General features: G+C 43.9%; 1 protein-coding gene across 1 annotated transcript in view; it reads right to left on the bottom strand.

The window, feature by feature from the left end:
- Positions 1-27,796, bottom strand: part of EXT2 (exostosin glycosyltransferase 2) — a 127,532-nt gene that overhangs the window by 45,151 nt on the left and 54,585 nt on the right. Inside the window, exon 8 of the mRNA XM_037069085.1 lies at positions 19,723-19,854. Coding sequence (XP_036924980.1) covers positions 19,723-19,854 — 132 coding nt within the window. The remainder of the gene's footprint in view (positions 1-19,722; positions 19,855-27,796) is intronic.

The following is a 27,796-nucleotide window of genomic DNA, read 5'->3' as shown; positions in this document are numbered from 1 at the left end:
ACACCTGCGCCAGGCAACAAGAGCTCACCCCACCACTAAGATATTAGAGGGTTCAGGGAATAAAAACACACCAACTATGTAACACGGACACGAAAGAGCACATACATTTTTAAAAGGTAAGTACACCCTTGACACAGAAGGAAAAACTATTAAAACACCGAAAAAATGAGGTTGGCCCCTGGGAGAAGCAGGGAATGCTAACATACCTGAATGCTTCTGTGACATTAAGAAAATCTTGAGAGACAGAAAAGCTTGGTTTTAGGGGGAAAAAACCCTGGGATTTACATGAAGACAGGCTCTGAAAGGCACCCCAGCTCTGATGTCAAGGCCCTGCCAGGCAGAGGGAACCGGAGTCTTTGGCAAGCCAAGAGATCTGGTCTCCTTCCATATGCTGGCCCCTTTGGGTGGCGGCCAGTTCTGCAGGGGGCGGAGAGGAAGGACCCAGTGGGTGGGAAGCAGACAGTTACTCGTCCTGGTGTACAATTTTCCCATACTGCTCACAGGCACACCAAACGGTCTGAAAACTGGTTAGGGGCAAAGTAAGACCACCTGTTGAGGAGACAGAGCATGGCAAGGACTGAAATACTGTCAGCGCATTCTCATAAAATACAGGCACGGAGATGAGCATGGAGGCAACATTTCAGCTACCGAGCACATTTACTCAGGTACGGGCCCAAGGCTTTACTGCGGACAGGCCCCAGGGCTGATACAAACGACTTCAAAAAGGGAGTCAGCATGTCTAGTCAGATCTGGAATCAGGAGTCCTGTATCTGAGGCCAGGTTCTTCCACTTAACCCAGCAGGGTGACCTGGGCAATGGACCTCAACTTTCTTGCACCTCGGTTTCCTATCTATAAAATCACAATACTACTGGTTTCTAGATAGTACGACTTGACATTATAACAATGACTACATTATCACTATTTCTTAATTATTATTTAACCACCCAGAGGCTGTTAATAAAAGTCAGTAGGTATACATGGAAAGTACCTGCCATGTACAAGCATTTGATAAGTGACAGCCAGCAGCTGACTTGTGGGAGTGACAATTTCTCTGCACGCTGCCCTCTGCATGTCTCAAAGTGGGGTGGGCAGTCGCCGAAGTAATCCTGAGGTCTCTCACAGCATCCAGAATTCTAAATGAGTCTTTCGTTGCCTTGACATTATAATGCTTCAGGGTCCTAATTTACCTGGCTTCTCTACTCCTATTTCTCCAGAGATCCTGTTTTTATTCACAATTCATTTTTTCTTCCTATCCTTTCTATTTGAGCTATCTTGAAAGCTCCATGAAAGCAGGAACCATAAGTATTGTAACACCCAGTACCTAGCCCAGTGCCTAGTGCTGCTCAGTGAAAACTTGGTTAAGTCCAACCCAGATCATCCAGGCCCTGTTCTCTCTGTCCCTGTCATGCGTGCATGTGAACAGCAGATGGACACACTCCAGTGAGCGACATCATGAACTCTGAAATCACTTCCGACTCACTGCGTTCATTTTAAAGTACTTACCAAGAATCTTATTGAGCTAAGTATTCTGAAGAAGTGTAGGATTAGGTTATTCAACAGAGTTTGAATCTGGGCCTTGCTGTTTACTAGCTCTGTGATGAGTAAAGCCACTTCTGTGCGCACCCATTTCTTCCTCAATAAATGGGAAGCGCGATAGTATCTACCTCCTCAGGTGAGGGTGATTGAATGAGATTATGCACAAATGCACATAGAAGGTTCAACACAGAACTCCCTGCATGGCAGTTGAAAAGAAACACATAAAACTTCCAGCTCTCCCCAATTTGTATTTTTCTTGCCTGCTAAAACAGTGTATTAGCCATTCAGCAACCATCCCTACCAATACTGTTTATGGTACCCATTTATTCAGGTAACTTTTTCCGAGCACACACTGAAAGCCTAGAATAATATTAAAGATGTAAAGATGAATAAATTCCTTCCACTCAAAACATTCAAAATCCAGTGTGGATGGTCCAGTAAGAAGATAAATCATAATGCAAAAAACAAGTACTAAAGCAAGGCACAGAAGTCCCGTGCGGGCATGAAGGTCTGCACAAGCAGCTCCGTCTCCCTGGAGGTGAAGAGGGAACCCCCGATGGTCTGCACAGGTGAGCAGGGGAGCACTGGCCAGTGAAGCCAGGAGGCAAACGGAGCAGTAGGGCTAAAACACTGGGGGCTGGGAGGAGGACAGAGGAGTCAGAAACGGCAGGAACCCAGAGTCAGACGAGTAACTGTCTGCTGGCTGAAGCCACACCACGAAAAGCCTCCTCCGACAAAAGTTTTAAGCCACATGATTAGCTCTTGAAACTTTCTTTTCCTGAGTGCTGCTTTACTGATAAATTAACATTGCTACCTTCATGTTCCATTTCAAAAGGTCAGAAATAGGAAATGCTGATCTGCGACTAAGCTTCTACGCCAATTGCTTCCCCCACCTCAAACATAATCCCATTTGCCTTTGGAGCCCAGTGCTGGCGTGGAGACCGGCGGCTTTAATTGGGGTGTATGCCTTCATGCAGACACTCAGCTCCACTGGGGTAAGGTCAACAAACTAACCCCCGGAGTAGAAAAACGTACTGGAGAAGGGCATTTCAAAATGGCATTTAGTCACCTCTGAAATACCTTTAAGACCTGACCCCCTGCTGGCTGACCAAAGAGAGTGTCTACAGTCTGGGACCTCTTGACCCCACTTTCTGCAGGAAATCAAGCAAATTTAAACCTCCATAATTTACTCAAGCCTCTGACTGCTGCCGGGGATAAAGAAACAATGCTGGCAATTAACTCTGTTGCCTGATTAAATTTCCATCATGGCAAGACAGGGCTTAGAACCAGGCACCCAGCAACAGGCAACTGGGGCGGGGCGGGGGGTGGGGGGAGGCGAAGACCATCTATTACAGCCACACCTTCCGAATCTTAGTTAGCAACACACCTTTCCAATACACTCCGTAAAAACTGTTCACTCAAAGATGGAAGGAGACACCCAGAGGAGTGTGTACCATCCTGACAGAGCACCGGTCTCTAGCCAAAATACTTGTTCGTCTCTTGCCCACCCTGTGTTTCTCACTCCTACAACAATTATTCATTGTAGAAGCTTCAGTAAGAAATCCAGATTGTTAAACTGCAAACACATCGAGTGAACCCATAAGAGCCACAATAACTGTCAGGTCACAATGCTAGCCTTGGAAGAGTTCTTTCACGCTGCTTATTCTGGAAACCGCCCTGTGGAATGAGCTGCTAGTGAGCAGACAAACTAGAGAGATGTGGGTTCGGTTCTCAGGACGTCCTGAAAAACAGGCCTTGGGACACCGGGCAGAGGGATTTCCTCTCCAAGAAAGAGACGCACACTTAAACACCGGACGTGCCTTCCGGCGATCTGACGCAAAGCAAGCTGTGGGGGGGGGCGGCTCCCTGCAATCCTGATTTGCTTTCTTCTAGCTGAAAGGTCATGCCTGGTGGCCTTATATGAGTCCAGCCAAAACCGCCGTAGCCCAGTGAAGGAAGGTGGTGAGCAAGGGGCCTCTTCTAACTGTTCTGAAATGTTCTTACTGGAACTACTTGGAGATTATAAAATCAAGAGTGAGGAAAACCGCATTCCATTACCATCTAAAGGACTCTTTCAGTCCAAACCAATCACATGCCAGACAGGAGAAATCAAGCTCAAAGCAAGATGATGCAAACGTTAATTCCTGTAACGCACTGTATCAAAGATGTTTTAAAATGTCACTATGTATAACTCCATGTGACAAGAAGAGAAGCAGATATTCGAGTCAACCCATGTTTGATTTAAATAAAGGTATTTAAATATGAGCAGAAAAGTGAGAAGGAAGAGAAGAGAAGACAGGCCTGTTACACAGAAGCTTTGACCCCCCGGGTAATGAGTGGCCTTACCTATCCCTACCTTGATAGAAAGGGCAGTTTTCTTGGTTGTTTTGAAGTTATCAGCCCTTACCTCAATGTGGTTTCAATTATGAATTACCAGACTAAAAGGGGGGGAAAAGCTTTGATTTATTCTTTTTTGCTCCAATTATGCATGATGTGTTTCCACTGAAGACTTTGAAAAGTATTTCATCATGCCTCTCATCCTGAAGTGGTCAAAGGGCAAAACCAAAAGGAGTTAACCCTTTCATTTCTCCTCTGGGCTCAGACTCCCTGTCAGCGGCTGCAAGGCATGGCCTTTGAAGCACACAAAGCGATGGAAGGGTTAAGCTTTAGCATCACGTTGCTAACGTGCATAAGGGTGGTGTCCCCTGTCCAAAACGGTGAGATGATATTTATGTTAATGGTCACTGGGAGATTTGAAAGGGGCAGTCAGTAACGTGGCCCATGCTGCCTTAACCATTAAATCCCCACAGCCCCGGCGACTCCCAGCGTACCACCTCGGGGCGTGCACACACTTGGGAACCCTTGGGAACCGGGAACTTCATAGACGCCGTTAGGTCTCTCTGGCAAGACCATGAGAGGAAAGGTTCTGGACAAGTCTTGAGTCTACTTGCTACAAGACTTCTTTAATTCATTCCCCCAGTGAACAAAATCACCAGTTGTCCTGAAAAAACACAGACAGTACTGATAGCTAAATCTCACTGACCTCATGTTGGACAGACACATAAGATGACAAAATCACAGGCTCAGTGGAAATCCACCCGGTGCTGCAGACTCAACCAGGGAGAGAATAAACGATCGACTTAGAATTCCTGGGACTTATTTACAGTAATCTATCCATGACCAAGCTTCCTCTATGGTGGACTTGGAGTGCATGTAACCACGTCTGGGTGACCTGGAGTAACAGGTCTGAGGCTCTCCAACTCACCCAAAGAAACTGAGCCACAGTCTAAATCAGGGTCATAGGGGCGAGCCAAATATGTCCACTATTCCTCTCTTTTTCCTCTAGATATGTTTAAGATTTTTCTGTGACTTCTCCTCCCTCTCTTCTTTGGGAGCTCTGATGAGACGTACGTTAAGCTTTGTTCTTTGGTTCTCCATGTTGCCACTCCGTGACTCCCTCACGGCTCTGTCCCTTTGGGTTGCATTCCGAATAATTTCTTGGGATCTACCATAATAACCTAACCCAATACTCTGAAGTTCTTGAGGGTGTATTTCTGCTGGTTCTCATTCATGACACTGCTTTATTTACAGTTTTGTGGTTTGTAGCTATAAGTGGCTCCTTCTCCTTAGATACTTGTTTGTAACAATTATTTGAGACCCAGACCGAAGCTGAGCTCCTCAAGAGAGGGTCTGTGTCTACTTCTGCTGGTCCCTGTCAACTCAGAGCCAATTTCAACGGAATTCCTCTTAAGGTTTCTTTGGACCGCATTTGTACTATGACTCTAGACCACGGACCACGCAAAGGTGGTTTATGACTACAGTTCTCAACACTTGGTCAATACGGATTTACTTTTCTTTACTCTTTCACTGACGGCACAGGAGTCCTTCAGTCTCCTGGCTTCATCCGGGAAGTTCTTGTTAGATTCTCCAACTCACAGGCTTTCAATCCTGCGCCCCTGTCCCCCACCATACACAGTCACCGGGCAAAAGCTCCAGGTCATCACACTTGCAAAGACCAGTGTGGCAAAGCTGGCTTTGGCTCTCACTGCCCAGCATACCTAGTTCCACTTCATCTAGGGAAACAACAGACATCATACTTTCATGCCAGCTTAGCTGGCTACACTGCTTCATAATACTCCATGCAGTATTTTTTTAAAATATTTTATTTATTTTTACAGAGAGGGGAAGGGAAGGAGAAAGTGTGGGAGAGAAACATCACTGTGTGGCTGCCTCTTATGTGTCCCCTACTGGGGACCTGGCCCACAACCCAGGCATGTGCCCTGACTGGGAATCGAACCAGCAACCCTTCGCTTCACAGGCCCGCGCTCAATCCACTGAGCTGCTCCAGCCAGGGCTCCATGCAGTATTTAAAAAAATTTTTTAAAGAGCTTATTTATTTATTTTGAGACAGAGAAGAAGGGAAGGAGAAAGAGGAGAGTAACATCCGAGTGTGATTGCCTCCAGTGTGCTCCCTACCAGGCACACGCCCCAACTGGGAATCAAACCAGTGACTCTTCAGTTCGCAGGCTGGCACTCAATGCACTGAGCCACACCAGCCAGGGTGTCATTCAGTATTTCAGCTGTGCAGTTGGGTAGGTCATTTAGCATATCTAATCTATCACAAGGCCAGTAACAGAAGTTTTCTATTTTTACACTGTCAATCTAATTATGTACTATCACGTTTTCTATTTAATTTGGGGGTCAAGTTTGCATATAAGACAAAAACAATTATGAAGAAAATATGGCAGCATATTGTCATAGACGGACTGGTGAACTGAGTCTCCGTTGTAGATAAGCCACTGCCTCCTTCATTCCTCCCTTTCCTCACCTACGAAACAGGATGCTGGGGAGGTAGAGCCTGAGGATAAACTAAGTCTCACTTCTTCACTATAAGAATATGTGTTCTCCTCCAGCATCCCATCCAATCCTAAAATCCGTGTTTTGATGCGATAAAGCATTAAAACAGCAGCCTTCCTTCCAGTAACAACACTATTTTTATAGTCTACACCACTTACAAAATGGTTCCACAAATACTATTTCATTACCATTTCACAATAAACCTGTTAAATAAGTAATACCCCATTTTACAGGTAAGGATAATACATATCAAAGAGATAAGAAAGGTCAAGAAAACAGATGACTTTGAACTTGAGTTCAAAACGTCCTTTTCAGTGGCCTTGGTTGGTAACCACAAATCAGTTACTCTGCTCTTCCCTGAACCCAGTCCGTCAGCTGAGCGAACTGCCACAAAGGGAGACTCGGTAAGCAACCTCAGGTTACTCACATCATTACCAGGAAAGAAGGGACTAAAACTCGCAGTTCAGGAATTTCTGAGCTATAGCAGCTTAGGGAAGGCTCCCAGGTTACACCCATCTGAATGTCTCTCTGAAAATTCCAGTTATTGTCTGAGGTTCAGCTACTTAAATTTATTCTTTATATAGCACTGAGATTCCCATTTGGCTCAAGGCCCTTCTTCTTCTGTAAAAGCCAAACTACTGTCAAGAGGAGCAGGGAGGGCTGCCACTGACTGCTTTCCAGGTAGTAAAGGAAAAAGTTGACATTTCAGCCTCCTCTTGCTTGGAAGAGAAGCCAATCATTTGTAAGGACCCTGGTCTGGCTGCGGCTTCCATCAGCGGGATGGACAGAAGCCAGTTAAATGGCTCAACATGAGCCATATTAAAAGAATTTGGAATGAGAAAAGAGCAGGTTCCATATGCTGATGCTTTTAATAATTCATGAGTTATATCAGGCCAAGTAATAAATTTCACTAAATATATCTACGGTAAAATGGTTAAGATACTGTCTAATCAATTAAATGAGTGAATACAATAAAGTAGGAGCCCCCAAAACACATCACTGATTTATGCCGGCTCATACTTTGATATGTTAAAAATAACAGCCCAGCTCTCTGACAGTGCAAACGACTTGGTTTATTCTTAGAACATGGCCTTCAACTATGTAATTGTCTCCCTGGGCCTGTTACTTACTGCACATACTGAAAACACTTAAAAGAAACGCTTCAGTGAAAAAGCTAGTAACTTCTTTGATTCAAACAAACAGGCTGATCTACAATGCAAAGTGTTTGAGAATGTTAAAGGTGGCTTAAACTACGACTTCTCATGACAGATAAAACAAACTTACGATTTCATCTGATGATCTCAAACCTGAAACACTCTGACTGTCTGAAGCAGAAGCTTGCTCTCTCCCTCGGGCGTAAGAATACTTGCCGGCAGGCAGCCCGCTGACTGTACTACAGAGGGCAGCTACGGCGTGGACGACTTCACCAGCTTGATAAACAAACTCTACCTGGGGCCGAAATGAACCCTATCTGTCTGGTGTGGAAATAACCTACTGAAAAAATTAATGTTAAAAAAAGAAGTGACTTCTCTTGCATTAGCTCTGGCACACCTGGAAGAGGCAAAAACAAACAAACAAAGACAAGACCTGCTAAATTCTCCGGAGAAATACCTCATTACTGCCGGTGGCAGAGATTCGCAGAGAAAACCCTATGGAAGATGAATTCACATCCCCAAACCAACAAACACACACGAAAACAGCAACAATAGCAACAGGCATAGACAAGTGACAGGATGAAAGACCTTAGAAGGAAGTTAAAAACTGGAGAATATAAAGTAAGTATCTCAAATAATTAATGACACAAAAAATGAATTATATGAGAAAAGACACTATGAAATAAACTGGGGCAGGCAGATTTGAAAAATAATAGAGCTTCTAGAAATAAGCACTGAAATTTAAATCTGAATGGACAGGTAAAAACACACCGGTCACAGCTAAAGAAAACAGCAAACGAGATGTGAAAACTATCCAGCACTCAGAGAGAGAAAAATGTGGAAACGTGGGGTGGGGGGCGGGGAGAGAACCCTGAGAGACATAACCGAGTAAGAGAGGGCTCCCTACATTCAATAGGACCCCAGAAGGGGAGATTAGTAACAGTGACAGCTGTGTGATACTCAAAAAGAAAATGAGAATTTTCCAAAACTGATTAAAGACATGAGCCCTAAGCTTAAGGAAAAATCACTCTCAAAGCAGAGAATGGGAATTAGAAAATCACCATTTGGCAACCATTATGACAATTGATTCAGGCAAGAAATCAGCAGTGGATGCTGAAACTAGTGGGAGAAAGTATGAGACTGACAGGATATTTAGAGTCTCAAAGTATTTCCCCAATAATTAAAAAAAATCAGTAAGATTACACTGGAGAAATCCAGCCAAAACCTGTGACTGAAGTTGTCGTTACCAGTAATGGAACAAACTGACCTGTGTCCTCCACTGTGATACACAGAGAACACATCACCTTTGCAATGTCCCTACCAAAAATGCCGAGTGTAAATTTCAATAATTTGAAAACTAAATTCATATTTTGATGCAAAACCATCAAAGAAACCCAAAACAAGGAACACCTTACAAAATAACTGACATGTTCCCTCAAAAATGTCAATGTCATGTAAGACAAAGACTAAGAAATTGATCTAGATTAAAGGAGGCTAAAGAAACAGGACGACTGAATGCTACGCACGGTCTGGAATTTTCTTTTGCTACAGTGAACAATATTAGGACAAATGGCAAAATCTAAATAATGTCTACAGGGGAAATAATATAATAGTGATAATATTTGATAACCGCACTGTGATCCCACACAGAAGTATTTAGGGGTAAATGAGCACAACATCTGCAACTTCCAAGTGGTTCAGAAAAAAATCTGTGCGCACACACACGGGGGTGGGCAAGTGTGGGTTTACAGCTGTTTGTGTGCAAAACAAGATATTTATCAACAATAACCCCAAAACAAATAAACTGTGTTTCACATGCTCAGAACTGTAACCCTCTTTGCCTCACCCTACACACACACATACAACATGTGTGTACACGGAGAAAAATAATAAAGGAAGTGTGGCAAAATATTGACGTAAGAAATATGGATGAAATGTGTACAGAAACTCTGTACTATTTTTGGAATTTTAAGTCTGAAATTATGTCAAAATAAAGAATTAAAATAAAAAATACAGAGAATTTTAGGTCTGTTTAATCAAACAACAAAGTGCAGACAGATGAACACAAACTACCTAGCAAAGCAAAAAAAGCCAAACTTTCTGAGGATGATAATAAGAAGACTCAGGAATTGGAGGTGCACCCTGGATGGTGGGCTAAGTGGGCTCCACAAACCAAAAGGTCGCTAGTTCGATTCCCAGTCAGGGTACGTGCCAGGGTTGTGGACCAGGTGCCCAGTTAGGGGTTTGCAAGAGGCAACAAATCAATGTTTCCCTCACACATTGATGTTTCTCTTCCTCTCTTCCCCTCTCTCTAAAAATAAATAAATAAAATCTTTATAAAAAAAAAAAAGAAACTGGAGGTACTAGGTGTTCAGGGAGGAGAAACTCGAAAAACACGAACAAGGAACAGTTGGTCCCAAGATCCCTTAAACTGGCGTGCCCAGGCAGACCTACCCTCTTGATGTCTTCTTAGCAGGGGAAGGGTGATTTATTCCCTGGAGAAAGTGACTCAGGGACATTCCATACGCAGGGACACTAGGCCTGGAAGGCAGGGCCAGACACTATACTGAACAGAGCAGGTGATCTGTGAACTAGAAGAGAACCCATCTCCTTCCCCCATTCAGGTCCCAAAATGCTCGTAGCCCAGACTGCTCTATCCTCTCCTGCACTTCCAAGGCAGAAAGATTATTAGACAGAAAGATTACTCCCTGGATCAATGACCCATCTAACAGAAATGATGCATAAATATCAACATTCCTGCAAACACCCGGGTCCTCATCCTCTTCAGCTAAGTCAAGTCTGTCCCATGCACAGAGCTCCTAATCAGCTCAAGGTGACTCACTCTTACAGACAAGCAGAGTGTGGAGAAACATCAGGTTATCGAACAAAGTTTCCAGTGTGAAAGATGGAAAATAATGGAAAAGGGCATTCAAAGGAAATGAACAATACAAGGAGCTAAAGAAAAATTAAAACAAAACCACAAATATCTTCAGAGAAAGTACTATATCCCTCAAAAAGCAAGAATAAGAAGTTATGAAAAAGATTAAAAGTTAAGAAAAAAACTCTTAGAAATTAAAAGTAAAAAAATTATTTAAATTAAAAGATTATTAGATAAAATTGAGAAAATATCTGAGAAATTAAAACAAAAAAACATTTAAAAAAAGAGAAAAAAGTAAGACAGAAAAGATAAAAAAATAAGGATCAATCTAGTACTTTCATCATCTAGGCAATGGAAATTCCATAAAGAAAAAGAAAACAAAGGAAGAAAATAATTAAAAATATAAAACACATTTCTCTGAACTGGACATGAATTTCCAGCTTCTAAGAGCACAAACTGGTACCCAGCGAACAAAAAAACATGGAGACCAAGGCACATCATCATAACATTTCCCAGGAAGATTAAAATGTCACACAGAAGGATCAGGAATTAGAGCATCTTGCTTTTTGATATTAAAATGGGCAGCTCGGAAAACAATGAAAAACAATGAAGCAATGCTGTCAAAATTCTGAAGAAAATCCACCTCGACTGGAAACCTATGGTAGCCCAACTAATAATCAAATGTGAAATGGGACACATTTTCAGACATGCAAGGTGACAGAAAATTTATCTCCTAATAGCCCCTTTCTTGAGAAACTATTAGAAAAAATAAGCCAAAAATAAGAACTATATTAGAACCTGGAAACAGAATTCAACAAAAAAGAGAGATGGAAGGAAATCCCAGAACCATGGCGAACAGAGAGTTCAGGATGACCACTGTGGAGGGGACCTGGAGAGCAGTCAACCCAGAAAGAAAAATCCTACTGTTCAGCTGTGCATGGCCATTTGATTCTTTAGTTGGAGAATTCAGTAAAAATTGGTTAGAGATAGGAACGTGAAAAACTAAGAGGGAAAAAAATGCAGTTATTAACTCCCTGCAAAATAACAAGTTATACAGGAAACATAATCATTGTTTATTACTTGGTGCAGTTGAAAACATTTATATAGTCCTAATAATGTATAAAATAAGCACTGTTTTAATAAAAAAAATGATGATACGGCCCTATGGGTAAGATGGGAGAAAGAGAAATGTGCACAGGAATAAGGGAGAACAGACGAAAAAATGCTAACTCAAAGGAAGCAAAAAGATGATGTGTATTATCTGAGAAACCAAAACTGAGCGTGACAGCACTGTGTGGAGAGATAAGAGGACGGACACCAGAAGAGACTAAGGGCTGAGAGCAGTGCCTTTTGGGAAAAGCCTTCATTCTGGTTACCGGTAATCTGCTGTAATTACTATCTGAATTTCAAAACCATACACGTGTTAAGCTGTACTAGTCTTTAAAATATAAAATTACAGAATACAACTTAGACAAAACAAAAACAAAAACAAAGAGAACCAAACATGAAGAATCCACTTCTAGCTAGAGCTATGTGGAGGTTTTTGTACTCTGCAGCTGTACGGCTGTTTACTAGAAAATTACACTTAAATATTAATTACCTGGGAGGCATGAAACTAGGATGGGATATCAGACATAGAAACAAAATTCATTAATTGAAATGCCCAACAGCTACTTTTTCCTGGTAGTTTCTGTTATTGAATCTTTTAAGCCGACCTCAGAGAGGAATTAAAATGGCCCCTGAAACAAGGGGAAAGGGAATCTGATGTGCTAATAAGTGATAGCTGGGGCATGAAGGATGACTTCTGCCAAACATTCAATATGTTCTTAATTAATCTGCTGCCAGATCAAGCTCCCACAGACTCCGAGAAACTATCCCACTCACTGCCCCCCTCCCAGCTGTGCGCTGCAAGGGAGCAGCCGGGTTTGATTCATGATCGCAGGGGCTGTACAGTGGACTCTCAGTTCGCAACAGGGGAAGGACGGCACCCAGGGACACAGTGCGCGCAGACTCATCCACCCCCCGCCTGAGCGGATGTGGGCCCAGGCGTCCCCCTCTACTAGGAAGGGTCCAGGTGCTCCTGCAAAAGCCCCGACCTACGTGACCATCTTAATAACACCGCCCCCCCCTTGCCCAGGTTGGGCTTTTCCATTCTTCACATCTCCTCCCCACCTGGATCTGGTTAGTGCTCTGGTCCGGTCTTTTCCTTTTTCTACCTGACCATCAAAACTGGCCAAGTTCATTGCTTGGGGCACCAGATCAAGCTCTTTGGATCCTCCTGCATCTATCTCTTCATCTGCGGGCCCAGCTCAGCTTTCTTTATTCCCTGGCTGCTGATGAACTAGACTCTCCAGCTTGTTTCCACAGAAGCAACCATGGACAGGAGATGGTTTAAAGGCAACAGCTACTCAAAAGAAGGTTTGGAATTCAGGGTAACACCATGGATGGCTTGCGCTACTGCGATTCTGTCAATGTGATACCTCTGAAAACAAAGACTTCAAAAAGCTCACACTTACTTAAAGTTCAAGCTAAAATTTCTAAATTCCACACATACTTTAGTCATATCTAGGCGGTGGGAGGGAGAAGGGGAGAATAACCCAGGAGGCCTCCTGGGGGGCAGGGTAGGCTTTCGAATTCCAGAGAAACATTCCACAACCTGGAAGTTAAAGGGCACTGAGCTGAGGTAAACAGACTGTTAACCTGGTATCTCTTCAACTCAGAGCTCTGTCTGCTTCATGCATCTGAGCTGGCGCTTCTTCAACCTGCAGAGTGACTTACTGCTTGTTAGTGTTTACAGTTGAGTGATATTTTCAGCTGCTTGTACAACTATAACCTTTGTGAGTGAGGGCCACCGTCTGGACATCTACTAACGACAAGCAGCCCTGAGCTTTCTGTGTAGCTGAGACAGATGTAGTCCGAACCCGTCTCTAGATGCTTCTAAGCCAAGCAATGGATGAGAAGCGTCCTGAAGAGGACCTGGATGGTCAGAGAGAGCCATCTCCCGTCACTGAGTTAGGATGCACACAGTGAACGATACCACATCAAATACGGTCCCTGGACCAGTAGTAGCAACACCACTTGAGAACTTGCTTAGAAAGGAAAATTCTAGGACCCTACCCCAGACCTACTCAATCTAAAAATTGGGTAAAGAGGCAGCTCTCTGTTTTAACATGCCTTTCAGGAGATGCAGATGCACACTAAACTCGGGGAACTACATCCCTAAAACCTGGGGGGCCACAGCAAACTCCAACTCAAATTCCAACTCCTCCTGAGCGGTAACTGCCAATCAAGTGCTCTTATGTATTATTCCCACCTAGTGATTCCTTCCCCTTTCTGTCTTCAAAAACTGGACTTCGCTCTGGCTGACGTCGCTCAGCTGCTGGGAGCTTTGTCCTGTAACCGAAGGGTTGTAGGTTCAACATTCCCGGGAATCCCTGGATTCCCGGCCAGGGAGCATACCTAGGTTGCAGGTTTGATCCCAGGTCCAGAAGGTATGTTACTCTTTCACATCAGTGTTTCTCTCTCTCCCTTCCTCTTTCTCTACAAGCAATGAGAAAAATGTCCTCAGGTGAGGATTTACAAAACAAAACAAACCTGGACTTGGACCGAAGTGCAGGTAAGCATGTAATCCTCATCTGAGGCCTCTCTTGCAGCTAAGTTGCCACTCAGACTAGACTTCAGAGGGACAAGCCCTTGTTTTTCAACCTCATTCTTGTGTTGGGTGCGATCATCCATTTTAAGTCACTTCCCCATTTTCCTCATCGATTTCTGTCAATGGCCATGGGACCCCCACCTTCTCCCCTTTCTGCCTGGGTACCCATCCAGTCAACGAAGAAAAAAGACAAATCTGGCATATTTTTACTAGTGTTGCCCATAATAGCATATTTGGAAAAAACTGTCAAAAGGACTGGGGAGATAAAATTATGACATTGAAAAGGTGGGGAATCATCTTTTAAATCACGTGAGAAAAATGACATGGGAAATTATTCCACTCTACAATATGATTTTAGGGCTATATTACATTTAGTTTTTAAAAAATTATTGCTTAGAAAATATGGTTTCAGTGACCTGTCCCAGGAATCCAAAACTTCACAGTTCTCAGCCTCCTCCATTCCTCTGTCCCATCTACTGCTCACTCGCCTCCGTGTCTGTCCTCCGGACTCACTCGCACCTGGCAGAGACCCAGAGGCCTGGCAGAGACCCAGAGGCGAGGTGAGAGAGGGTGTCCATAGAGACCTTCAGCTCCACAGGCTAGACCCAGTTGTAGGGACGAGGCCTGCCAAGGGGCAAGACCGAAGTGACACTAATGTGGCACGTGACACAGATGTGGAGTATTTGGGGAGACGATACAGTTTTGCTGATATTTGCAAAAAAGTGGGGGGGGGGGAAAAAAGCAAGCATGGAGAGACTGAAAAGATAGTAAAATATAGGCAGCCTAGAAAATTAATGATAAAAACAAACTCATCCCCTCATAACTTGATGAGAAATTCCAAAGAAAAGATTCAAATTAAGGGCGAATGTCTCCAAACCAGGCAGAGCTGCTACTTCAAAGTTATGCTCAAGAATCACTTTGTCACACTTTGTCAAGTTTTGAGAGTGCGGCACAATATGCATAACATAAGCTGTCCCCTACCTGGTGACAGATAAGAATGGCAGAGCATCCGGTGACATGAACGCTTGGTTTCTGCAAGGTTACTCCTCGCTGTCATCCTCATCCACCCAATATTTTGGGGGAGGGGTTCTTTGTTTTGGGGGTTTTTCTTTAACATTAGACCAAGGCGGCAGGATCTGGCCAAAAGAGGGCTCCTCTCACCCCTCCCCCTCCAGTCTGAGTCAGTCCGTGCGTGGCCGCAGGCCCTCCCCACTGTGAGTGAGTCCCTGTAGTTATTTCTAGAGGAAGTTAGTATTCCTGAAGGGGCGGGGCAAAGCTAACAATAAATAGATCACCACTTCTCAGGCCAGTCGCTCTCACTGAAGATGCTCACTGAAGATGCGGAGCACAAAACCCACAGCTTAAATCATGGCTCTCCTCACCTGAGCACCCAGAAACGTGATCCACCCTAAATTCCCAGAAAAGGACTATTTAAGAAAGAGTTAAAAAAAATATAGAATATATCATCCTGAATAACATATCAGGACTTATGCTTTTTATACTTATGTTCTTTCCCAAATTTGACTATTTTGTCCTAAATTAAAATCTATCTATTTCAAAACTGCAAAATTTCATCTACTATTTTCTTCTAGTTTATATTCTTAGGAATGACAGAGCACCAAAGTTCCAACCATTTATTCTTATTAAGCTTTTCTTAGCGCTTTAGATGAAAGCGCAGAATGAAGTCCACTGTCTCTGGTCTCTCTGGCTGGGTCATGACCACCCCCCCCATGAACTCGCACTCGGAGGAGCAGATGTGACCATTCTCTCTCTCCAGCTTGCACCATGTGCTTGAAATGGTGGAAACGTTTCGGGCCAGAGGAGGCTCAGTGGCTCCCATAAAATTCCATAAGCAATTTAAAATAATCCACAGATAGAAAACCTGGGTTCACACTTGTTTACATAATTTGTCAATTTATGACCTTAGATAAGTCAGTCTCATTATGTCAGCTTTGTAAAGAAAGAACTGATCACCTTCCCCACCTTCCCAACAGGTGAAGGTCAGATAAAATGATGGATGTCACATCGGTGTGCGAGTGAGGCTTGGATGGCCCAAGTCCTGGGGTCCCAATCTTTGTCCCTCGCTCCTGTATGTCAAGGGCCTCCTGCCTGGATTAAACTGCCCTAGGTATTGTCATGAATAACAAGATAACTCAGATATTCTCTTAAAACAAGCACAACTTTACAAGGGATTATACTTCTATGCATGTTAAGTGACAGGAAAGAAACACAGGTAGTATGCTCTAAGACTTACAAGGAGGAAAGAGTACTTCCTGTTCAGGGGTCCAGGGAGACCTCGTGGAGGGAGGGGAACAGGAGTGGGCTACTGAAATCTGCACAAAATGGGACAATTAAAGGCTATGATGAAAGGACCAACAGTCAGAGGCACAGAGAGAGAAAAGCATGGAGCCTTCACAGGCGGAGCAAAGGTGTCTGCCCAGAAATCTCACTTAGAGAGAACAGAAGGAAATAAAGCTCGAAAGGCAGATTGGAACCAGTCTGTGGAAGCCACTGCAGTCGGACTGGGACTGGACTCCAACCCCATCCTCACCCATGACCCCCACGGGCCCACATTCTCTAGCTGGACAAACTATACCCTAAGCATACCTCAACTTTCCTGAACTCCCTCATTTGCTGGTTCAAACAGTCAGTTCTCCAGGATGCCGCTCACATTCACTCCCTAGTAAGTCTCCCTAGACTCCCGAACTAGCCTCCTGTGTCGTCTTTTCCCACCGCCCCTGAACTGTCTCCACAGGGATGTCAGATTGGTCCAAGCCCTAGCTCACCCTCTCACTTCCCTGCTTACATGTTTCAGTGATTTCCGGTTGCCAGCAGAACACAAGCCAACACCTTCGGGAAGGTAGAGGGTATTCGGTAATCTGGGGCCTCTCCAGGCTTCACCCTCCGCCTCTGCCTCACAAGCCTCCTTCATTTCTGACACCACGACCTCCGTGAAGTTCCCTAAACCACCATGCCCTATTGACCCCTCCCCCCTCCAAATCTGCTGTTCCTTCGGGGTAAAACCGAACCTTCTCTCTTCCTCCAACTGGGTGATACCTGCCCTTCTCTCTTCACACGCAGATGATTGCTAACACTGTTTTAGAAGTGCTAGCTAATGCCATTGGACAGAAAAAAGCAAAAGGCTCAACTATTGGAAAGTGGAAGTAAAATTACATTTGTAGAGATGATTATACATCTAGAAAACATAGGAGAATCGACTGAAAAAAATAAAACAATTGTATAATCAGTAAAAGAATAATAATTTATATACAAAAAACAGTCACATATCTTTATATAAATGGTAGCCAGTAAGAAACTATGAAGTCAGAAACTATTCCTTTATAAGAGCATAAGAAAGATTGTCAGGACTCAGGAAGGACCTATATTAATAAGGAAAACTTTAAAATCCTACTAAAAAGCAAGCTCGCTTCCCAGTAGTGAGATCAGTTGCTATGTAAAGTCCCCCAAACATGGGTCTTTCTCTGCTTCATTCACCGACACGTTCCAAGTACCAGGAACACCATCAGGAACAGAGCAGACAATAAGTGCATATGTACAGAATAAATAATCTAGAAAGTCAGTGTGACAAATCAAAATACAAACCGGAGTTACATTTGTGTTCTGGGGGAAACTGACAGAAAGATCAACCTCCCACCTGGAAACCACATGTAAGGTCATTTTCTACCTAGCACACGAGCAAAAATCCAAGTATTCAGGGTCACTGATGGCGGGGAGAACCAGAGTAACCAAAATGTTACTCATGGAACTGAAGCTGGTAGAGTCATGTGGAAGGGCAATTTCTTAATAGCTATCAACATCAAAATGTGTATATTCTTGAAGCAATGTCTCAGTTGAAATTAATTCCACAAATATGCGGATTTATGTGAAAACACATATAAAAGTATTGTATTACTCTTTGAAAACAGGGGGAAAAGCAATCTAACTCTCTATCAGTGACAGACCTGTTCTGTAAGATATAGCTCAGTGTAATACTACATAGCTACCCTTAAAACTGAAGTATAGCCATCCCCTGGCAGAGTGGGGGCCTGGTTCCGGAACCCCGCCCCCAGGGGGCGGGCCCAAAACTGCAGATGCTCAAGTCCTTTACATAAAATGGCATGTTCTTTGCATATAATCTGTATTTGTTTTATACATAGGCTGTAGGCAGGATATGCCTACATATCACTCATCCTGTGGATTCAGTATACTGCTCAGCATGTGGCAACTCAAGTTTTGCTTTTTGAAACTTTCTGGGATTTTTAAAAATATATTTTCGATCTGCAGTGGGTTGAACCCACAAATGCAAAACTCACAGGACTGAAACCAGTGGACATGGACAGCCGATTGCGTGCCACATAGAATGGAATGGAAATCAGCCAGTGACCTCTTATTAAAGTAAAAAAGGCAAGGTGCAGATGAGCATGTGTCCTACGGCCCCATTTGCGTTCCAAATCACAGAAGCATGCTGACATGTGAACAGAAACATTCTGGAAGGTTACCTTTGGTAATGGATTCAAGGGGGGAGATGAACAGAAGTAAACTTTTCCTCAAGCACAACAGAAAGCTGCTCTTGTTTTGTTCTATTTTACCCTAAGCATATATTACTTCCTCCCCGGCATCTTCACTTCAGGAAGTACCCTGACCCCTCCCCGCAAGGAGCACGGCCTGCCCCGTGCTGCTCGGCATTCGGGACGCCGCTCTATGCGGCACTTCTCCTACCACCGTAGCCTTACTTGCTGGCTTCCCAAGTTAGTGAAGAGTTGCTGTGAGGGCAGGGGCTGCCTTCTTCTTCTCCATTTTCAGCACCTGGTGGAGTGCCTGACACACAGTAACTGCTTCACAAAGACTCGGGGAAGGAAGGGAGGGAGGGAGCCCCACAGGAAGACTAACCAGGTGGCAGTACCCTGCACTATTGAGAAGGTAGAATCAGGAGACAGCGAGGGCTGGCCAGAAAGACAGCAACGACTAGAATGAAGAATGGAGTCTAGTTATCGTACATGGAAGCCTCGGGGTCTGCGAGCTGACAGCCAGGTGTGCTCCAAAGCGGTTAAACAGCAAGAACTGCCAGGCCCAGAGCTTCAGGCATTTTCGGTGAGAAAGACGGTACTGCCACTCCACAACCCCTACAATGTCACAAGGGCCAGTGACCCCTTCCAGTGAGGAAGAAGCCCAGAGGCCTCAGCACATGACTGGCAACCCACAATGTCTCCAGATCACTTCTGCTAACCATTTGCCTCAGAGCGTTAGAAATGCTAACGGAAATAATCCACGCAAAGCACAATCCCGGGCAGTGAGTACACATTCAAAATAGAAACCATGACTATTAAGTGGCTCACAGAATCTTCTCACGAGTCCTAAGCACTACAACTGCAAAAGCCATCATGAAGTCTTCATTTCCACCCGGACCCAAGCCTCCCCAGCGATCTCTGCGATAAATAAACGCACCGCCTTCCCAAGCACATTTAAAACAAACTAGAAGCGGCCACTTCTGTGCTTCTGTCATCGTATCAGACCCCAAGTATAACAGGCGCTTTCGTCTCGGAAAGCCAGAGTTTAAACAACCACCACATATCCAGCACCTTTCTTTTGTCCCATCCCAGCAACTGGACTGTGCCTGCTGTGGCTGGCATTAGCGTTCACGTACCACGGCCGGAGGGTCATTCCATTCCTCATAGGAGATGGCGGCGTACGGGTAGATCCGGTCGTTGATGATCTGCAGGGTGGCCATCGCGATGGCTTTAATTGACTGGAAGTAGGCCTCCCAGAACCACCGGGCCTGTAAGGAGAACCACACTGTGTTAAGTGAGCAAACAAGCCAGACGGAGTGGAAGAGCTAGACGCCTGGTCACACCCAACGCTGGGCCTAGGTAATTCCTTTATTCCCCGAAGCTGGGAGCCTCCAGCAAACGCTCCCTGCTGTCCACACCAGCTCCATCCGAAGTGCACGTTCATCAAATACAGTCAAAACAGAATGTGAGCAAGGGAAGTGCACCCTGGGTTCAACGTCGACATACAGGAAATTATGTGGTGATGAAAGTATGTATCCTGGGTATACCAGAGCAAATGTATAGTCTATTTTAAAGATACAACATACATGAAGTGCAGAAATTTTAGGTGGAGCAGTCACTGAATTTATACGTGTGAACATACTTATAACTATCACCTAGATGAAGACAGAGAACACTCCACACCCCAGATCCCTTACATTGCGTCCCGGTCAGCACCTCACCCCTCTAAGAGTAAATCATTGCACTGATTTCTATTGTGCCCATTACTGAATTTCATATAAATGAAATTAAACAATATTTACTGTTTTCTATCTGCCTTCTCTTGCTCAATACTTACAATAGTTAAGTCAGGTTCTGGTATTAAGGTTATGCTGGCGTCATAAAATGAGTTGAAAACTATTCCTTCTTTTTCTATTCCCTGAGAAATTTTACATAAAACTAGCATTATTTCTCCTTGAAAGGTTTAGAATACATCAAAAAAGCCATCTGGGCTAGGTGTTCCTTGGTGCATGAAGGTTTTAAATCATGGATTAATTTTCTTCGTCGACATAAGATTATGTGTATGTTCACATATGCGTCAGTTTTGTAAGTACCGGGTCAACCAAAAAAGTCTGTATGGTTTTTCCATAAAACAAAGGTACATTTTCATTTTCACCAATAACTTTATTATAAGATTTGGATATTTGGAGTCTGTCGGCTATCTCCCACTATTGGCTTCTAGTGGGTACAGGCCAAGGGGGTTTGCTAAACATCTTCCAGGGCATAAGATGGCCCACAGCAAAGAACTATTTGGCCAAAATGTCAGCAGTACCAAGAAACTTCGCAAACCACTGTGGACACATTCCATCAGTCACAGCACCTTCTCCATACACTGCACAAATCTGTGTGTGTTGCAGCTGTGTTTTTACCTTCCTTGAAATAATAAAGTATAATGTGCTGAAAATGTTGCATATCTTCTTCCATCTTCAATATTAAAATGACTACACAAAAAATTCACCAATTTTGATAAGCTTTTTAAAAAATGCACACTGACATGACATCCGTCACAACACGTTCTAACAAAATTGCTTCAAATGAAGTTAAGGGTGACTAACACTAGTAGAGCCATCTACGGAAAAACCTAAACAAACTTTTCAGCCACACAAAAGTATTTTTCAAGGACTATGGTCATCTCAGTTAAATTATTACATTTATTAGACTGAAAGTGTGTGTTGATGTTTAATGCCTGTAGAATCTGTAGTAATATGCTTTTTATTTCTGATATTCATATGTGTTTTCTCTTTGCATGTGATTAGTCTTAGCAAAGGTCTATAAATTTTATTAATCTTTTCCAAATACCAGTTTATGGGATTTTTTTATCATACAGTTTTTTCTATTTTGTTCCTTTCGGGTCTTATTTTTATTATTTCATTTCTTCTGCTTTGGAGGACTTCCGTTCACCTTCTGTTTAGTTTCTTGAGATTGAGATTTAGATAACTAATTTCAACTGTTGTTTCTAATACGTCCATTTAAAGCTATAAACTTACCTCCATGCACTGTTTCAAATGCATGCCATACATTTATATGTCATTTTCATTATAATTTTTTAAAAATTGTCTAATTTCCACTGTGATGTCTTCTTTGACCATGAGTCACTTTAGAAGTATACTGTTTAATTTCCAAACATTTTGGGATTTTTTATTTATCTATTACCGATTTCTACTTTGCACTGTGGTGAGAAACCATAAGTGTTCTTTCAATACTTTGTAATTTAAAGTTGAGTTATGGACTAAGCATTTTGTTTTTGTAAATATAAAAGGTATGTTCTGCAGCTGATAAGCATAATGTTCTGAGGACTTCCGCCAAGATGGAGGCATAGGTGGAAACACTGTGCCTTCTCCCACAACCAAGTTTGAATACAACAAAGGTTTGGAGAAACAAAGACACAGCCAAAGGACAGAATATTGAATTATACAGAAGTCCGACTACATCTAACCGTTCAACGGGGACGGTAAGAGGGGCAGAGCCAGCAGCGAGCAGGGTCGGGCAGGACAGGTCCCCTGACACAGCGCGCAGGCAGCCCGGAACCAGTCGGGGTGTGGGGCAGACTGACCACGGTCGCACATTCGCACACAGTGAGACGGACCACGCAGGCCCCAGGGGGCGAGGGCTGATGGCGGTGGCACACTCGTGTGCAGTGGGACGAAACGCGTGGGCCCGGTGACGGCAGCAGCTGCGGCACCGGTGAGGGCCGCGGCGGCAGGCGGCAGACGGGACACCATAGTCCCTCTTTGACCCTGCCCCCACATACAGCGTCACAACCCAGCAACTTAGTTGCCCTGTTCTAGTGAACACTTCAGGGCTCTGATCTTGCTATGGAACAGGCACGAACAGCCCAAAAGATGGCGCAAGAAGAACTCAAAGTCCCAGAGCCAATAACTCTCAGTGACCGAGAAATTGCCGGCCTCTCAGAAGCACAATTCAAGACACTGTTTATCAGGATGCTAACAGAACTGGTTGATTATAGCCACAAATTAGAAGAACATATGAAGGCTAAACTAATTGAAATGAAGGGAGATGTCCAGGAATCCAATAGCGATGGAAAGGAAACTGGGACTCAAATCAATGGAATGGACCAGAAGGAAGAACGAAACATCCAACCAGAAAGGAATGAAGAAATGAGAATTCAAAAAAATGAGGAGAGGCTTAGGAACCTCCAAGACATCTTTAAACGTTCCAACATCCGGATTATAGGGGTACCAGAAGGGGGAAAGAAACAGCCACGAGTGGAACACTTATTTGAACAAATATTAAAGGAGAACTTCCCCAGTCTGGCAAAGGAAATAGACTTCCAAGAAATCCAGGAAGCTCAGAGAGTCCCAAAGAAGTTGGACCCAAGAAGGAACACACCAAGGCACATCATAATTACATTAGCCAAGACCAAAATGAAGGAGAGAATCCTAGAAGCAGCAAGGGATAAGGGGACAGTCACCTACAAAGGAGTACCCATCAGACTGTCAGCGGATTTCTCAAAAGAGACCTTACAGGCAAGAAGGGGCTGGAAAGAAGTATTCCAAGTCATGAAATCCAAAGACCTACAGCCAAGATTGCTTTATCCAGCAAAACTTTCATTTAGAATGGAAGGACAGATAAAGTGCTTCTCAGATAAGGTCAAGTTCAAGGAGTTCATCATCACCAAGCCCTTATTATATGAAATGCTAAAGGGACTTATATAAGAAAAAGAAGATGAAAAATATGAACAGTGAAAGGACAGCAAACTCAAAGTTATTAACAACCACACCTAAAACAAAAGCAAACCAAGAGGACAGCTAGATCAGGAGTGGAACCATAGAAATGAAGAACACATGGAGGGTTAGCAACAGGGGAGTGGGAGGAGGAGAAGGGGGGAGAAGGTACAGAAAATAGCATAGACAGTAGGTAGAAAATAGATAGGGGGAGGGCAAGAATAGTGGGGGAAATATAGAATCTAAAGAACTTGAGACACGTGCTTATAAACTAAGGGGGGGGAGAATGGTGGAGGAGGGAGTGTGCGGGGGGAGGGGGATGAAGGGGGGAATAGAACAACTGTAATGGTATAATCAATAAAATATATTTTTAAAAAATACAAAAATAGTTTTTAAAAAAGCATAATGTTCTATAATTGCCAAGCAGAGTGAGTTGATTAGTGCTGTTTAAATAGTCTACACCCTTATCGCTGTTTTCCATGTGTGTGCATGTGGATATGTGCATGTAACTTATTTCTACACTCTCGCTTTCAAATTTGTGTCCTCATGGCTTGTTTCAAGATTGTCTCTTGTAAAAGAATATACATAAGTTTTAATATTTTATTCCATCCAAAGATCTCTGGCTTCCACTTGTACATAGAGTCCCATTTATACCTGATATGATTACTGACATGGCTGAGTGTGTGATCAGTGCAATCATCCTATTTGTTTCATTTGTTCTTGTTCCTTTATTTCTCCTTTCTTGCCTTTAGAATTGGTCAAACAAATTTTATTATTGTCCCACGCTTTTCTTGTTCATTAGACCACTGATTTTTGAGTCTTCTGTTGTTCTTTCGGTAGCTATCCTAACAATTAAGGTATCATTGATTTATGATATTACACTTCAAACTAGTAATTTTGCAACTTATTAAACAATGTAAGAAAACCTCCATCTACCCTATTCCACCTGCTACGCTACTGATGCCAAACATTTTTCTTCTACATATTTTCAATCACACAAGATATCATTACTATTGATTTTAAAAGTAAGTTGTCATTTACATTTAGCATATGTTTTCCCTGCTGGTATTCCTCTTTCTTCAGGCACAGCTGGGCTTCCATCTCAAATTATCTTCCTGCTCCTTGAGAACTTGCTGTTGTTTTTGAGGCAGGGCAGCTGACAAGGTCTCTCTGTTTTTATTTGTTTGAAAGTTTCTATTTTTCTCCCCATCCATTTTGGATATGTATGTTTGCTGGACACAGAATTTTAGGCTAGCAGGCTTTTTTCCCCCCAGCACATTCTAAATACCATTTCATTGTCTTCTGGCTTCTCCCAATTTTTTCTAACAAATCAAAGCTGTCAGACTTACTGGTGCTCCTTTGAAAACAACATGGCTTTTAATTCTGACTGCATTTAAGCTTTCTCTGCCTTCGGCTTACAGCGTCTCAGTGTGATGTGCCCAGGTACGGCTCTTTGCATGTACCTCACTAAGGAGCGCAGAGCTTCTGCAATCTGTGGTTTCATGTCTTTCGCCAGTCATTTTTAGAAAACTCTTGGCCAGTATTTCTTCTTCTAGGGCTCCAGACTCACATACGTGAATTCTCTTCACCACGTCCCGTGTGTCTCGTATTCTCTTTCCCGTATTTTTTCTCTCTGTGCTCCAGTCTGGATATTTCCTCATGGTCCAATACTCCTCTTTTCTTTTTCTTTTCTTTTCGTGCGTGTCTGCTGCCTGACTCGTGTACTGAATCCTTCATTTCAGTGCCAGCATTTTCATCTGACATTTCATTTGACAAAAGTAGATCTGTATTGAAATTCTCCTTTTCTTCTATTTTATTGAACACAGTTTCTGACAGGTTTCTGAAATCACCTGTAGGTCTCTTTCTGCTACTTGTTTTTCTCTTTATTTTGGTCATCTGGTTTCAAACTCCAGTATGCCTCCGAATTTGTCATCTGCCAACCAGAGATCTGTCAGCATAACCGTGGAGGTTCTGGAGAGTCCGGGCCATCTTCCCCCTAGGAGTGCAATATATTCCCTGTTGGGGACAACCAACGCAGTCAGGCCACTTTGACCCTGTTGCTGGTTGGATCCGAGTTGTCAGGGCCAGCTTTTTTCAGCTTTTCCTTCCTCTTAAGGTACGGCCCTTTGGAACTTCCCATCAAAGCCAGGTTAACTCCCAGGCGCTCCATCCTGGCTGACCTGAACACAACCTTTGTCCCGTCAACACCACACACGGCTGCTGGAGGGTTTGTGCAGCTCATCAGGCTGCCCGCTGCTTCCTTCTGCAGAGACTCTTGGAGGCTTGCTCTGACCAGGTGCGCCTGGGAAGATGGCGAACGCCTCAGCAGAAGACTGAATGCCCATTTTTCTGCTTACTTCCCTGGGGTTCCCTTTTCCCTGGGGTGCTGTCCTCTAAATCTCATTTTCATAACCCCCAACTCCAGCCGCTCAGCCCTCTGGGACGACTGCTTTCTGCCATGACTCCAAACCCCTGTGCTGGGAATCAGCACGTGCCTCCAGGGAGAAAACTAGAGTGCGCATGCGGCCCCCGCAGTGTGCTTCCTCCCTCTCGGGAGCCCTCATTCCTCAAGCACTGACTGCACTGGTCGCTCTTCAGTGCCCCTACATTGTTGCTGTATCTATTTCAGTAAACTTTCATCCTTCTTTCTCTTTTTTTGGCAAGAGGGTTACTTCAATACCAGCTACTCTGCCATAGTCCAATACAGTCGTCTGAAAGAACCCAGTTTCTTATCCAAGCGGAGTTTAAACTTAGTTACTAAGGAAGCAGGTTGCTGGTCTGGATTACCCCCCAGCTCACTGAGACCTAGGACTCCACTCAACATCAGAGGCCGCGGGACGCACACAGGGGTGCAGGCACGGAAATTTAACACGAGGGGACGGGAAGCACAGCCAGGAGAGGTGGAGGAAGAAGACACTTTCTAGTCTAGACGCGCCAGCTTTGGTTCTGTCTGCCAGCAGGTCCTCTGTTCACTAGATAAAGCCCAGGATAATTCCTGAGTTATGTGACGGCCATTCTCTCCACTAATTATAGAAAAAAGGCAAAAGCATCACAATGAGAATTTGTCCTACTCCTTGAAAAGCTGAAACAGATTCAGCTTCCAAAGGCACGTGACTTAAGCTACCTTGTAGTTTCCCATCTGGGGACAGCCCGGGAGCCGGCTGGCTGCCTGCTGCCGCTTCTCAGATACGCCCTACTCACTCCAATCTTACTCCTGCTGAAATTCCCGTCGCTGCTACCCTCCCCACATCATCCGGCCAGAATATTTATAATTTATGAGACCTGAAAGAATCTATCCTCTTGGGAAACCTTACCTGATCACCCCAAACATCAACAACCACCCCCCGTACTGTGAAACCCCGCAGCCCTCACAGCCTCACCTTACAGGTTAGTCCTGCCACATGCTGGCCTGTAACTGTCCCACTGTTATTTTGGACGGTCACTTATCTCTTTCCGGCTACATCATGAGCTCCTTGGGTATAGGAACAGGCATTTTTTAAAACCGGCATCCTTGCAATGTTAGAACGCTTTATCTGCTGTAAAGCACTTTTGTTTTCATGATCTCACTTGCTCTTTATAACTAGCTCGTCCCTTATTTGGAGCAGACACAAATTTCACTTCATACGTGAAATACAAAGATGTTAAGCGGCAGGGTCACAACTCAAACCCATGAATCTAAACTCTAACTCTACATTCAGACCTGTTCCCACTCCATTCCAGAGAATTAAGAGTACCAGCACATGGTAAGCTTTAGGAAATGGTCCTTTTTCCAGAAACGAGAGGTGTAAAAATCCACTGAGAAGCATGAGCCCACACATCAATGCACCATCCTAAAACTTCCACCCAAGTGGGTCCATCGTCATATGCTCTTTTACTTTAAATCATATTCAAATTAAACCACGCTCAAACTTGAGCATTTCAAAGCTTTGTGTTTGCATTTCATCTCGGTGGAGACGGCAGCCTTTGGGATTTATAGGAAACAGTGACTGGTAACAAATCCACCCAGAATACCAGCCAAAGGCCCAACTGTAGGACAGAGCTTCTAATTTAAGATGTCTCAAATCACCTCGCTCTGTCCACCAAACTGCAAGTCACTGTAGAGGAAGCAAGCTTTGCCAATAATCAGAGCTCAGGTGAGCTTCTCTGGCTTAATTGTTTCTGCAGGACCTCTGTAACACCTGAAGTCCTTAGAAGGCATTATGGTTACAGCCCCTCCAGGGCGCAGTGTCGGCCCGTTGTCAAGAGAGAGGAAGGTGTTTTCAGCTACACAGGCGACACCGGCAAGCATCGCTGTTCCCATCCAGTAAGCAAAGCAAACACTTGTGTTTGGGGTTTCCCCGCACCCTGAACACGGGACACACTTATTTCTAGCTGAAAAGGTTAAACGAGGTGTTCCTTAGCAGCTTTGGGGTTCTCCAGTCACCCTCCCTGGTGGAAGCCACACAGTTGAAGAGCAAAGTCACATGTGAACTGGTCATACCAACGT

This window comes from Sturnira hondurensis, unplaced genomic scaffold (assembly GCF_014824575.4).
Source record: "Sturnira hondurensis isolate 20B ecotype Veracruz unplaced genomic scaffold, ASM1482457v3 Scaffold0018399, whole genome shotgun sequence".
Lineage (NCBI taxonomy): Eukaryota > Metazoa > Chordata > Mammalia > Chiroptera > Phyllostomidae > Sturnira > Sturnira hondurensis.
This window is presented reverse-complemented; position numbering and strand designations above follow the sequence as displayed.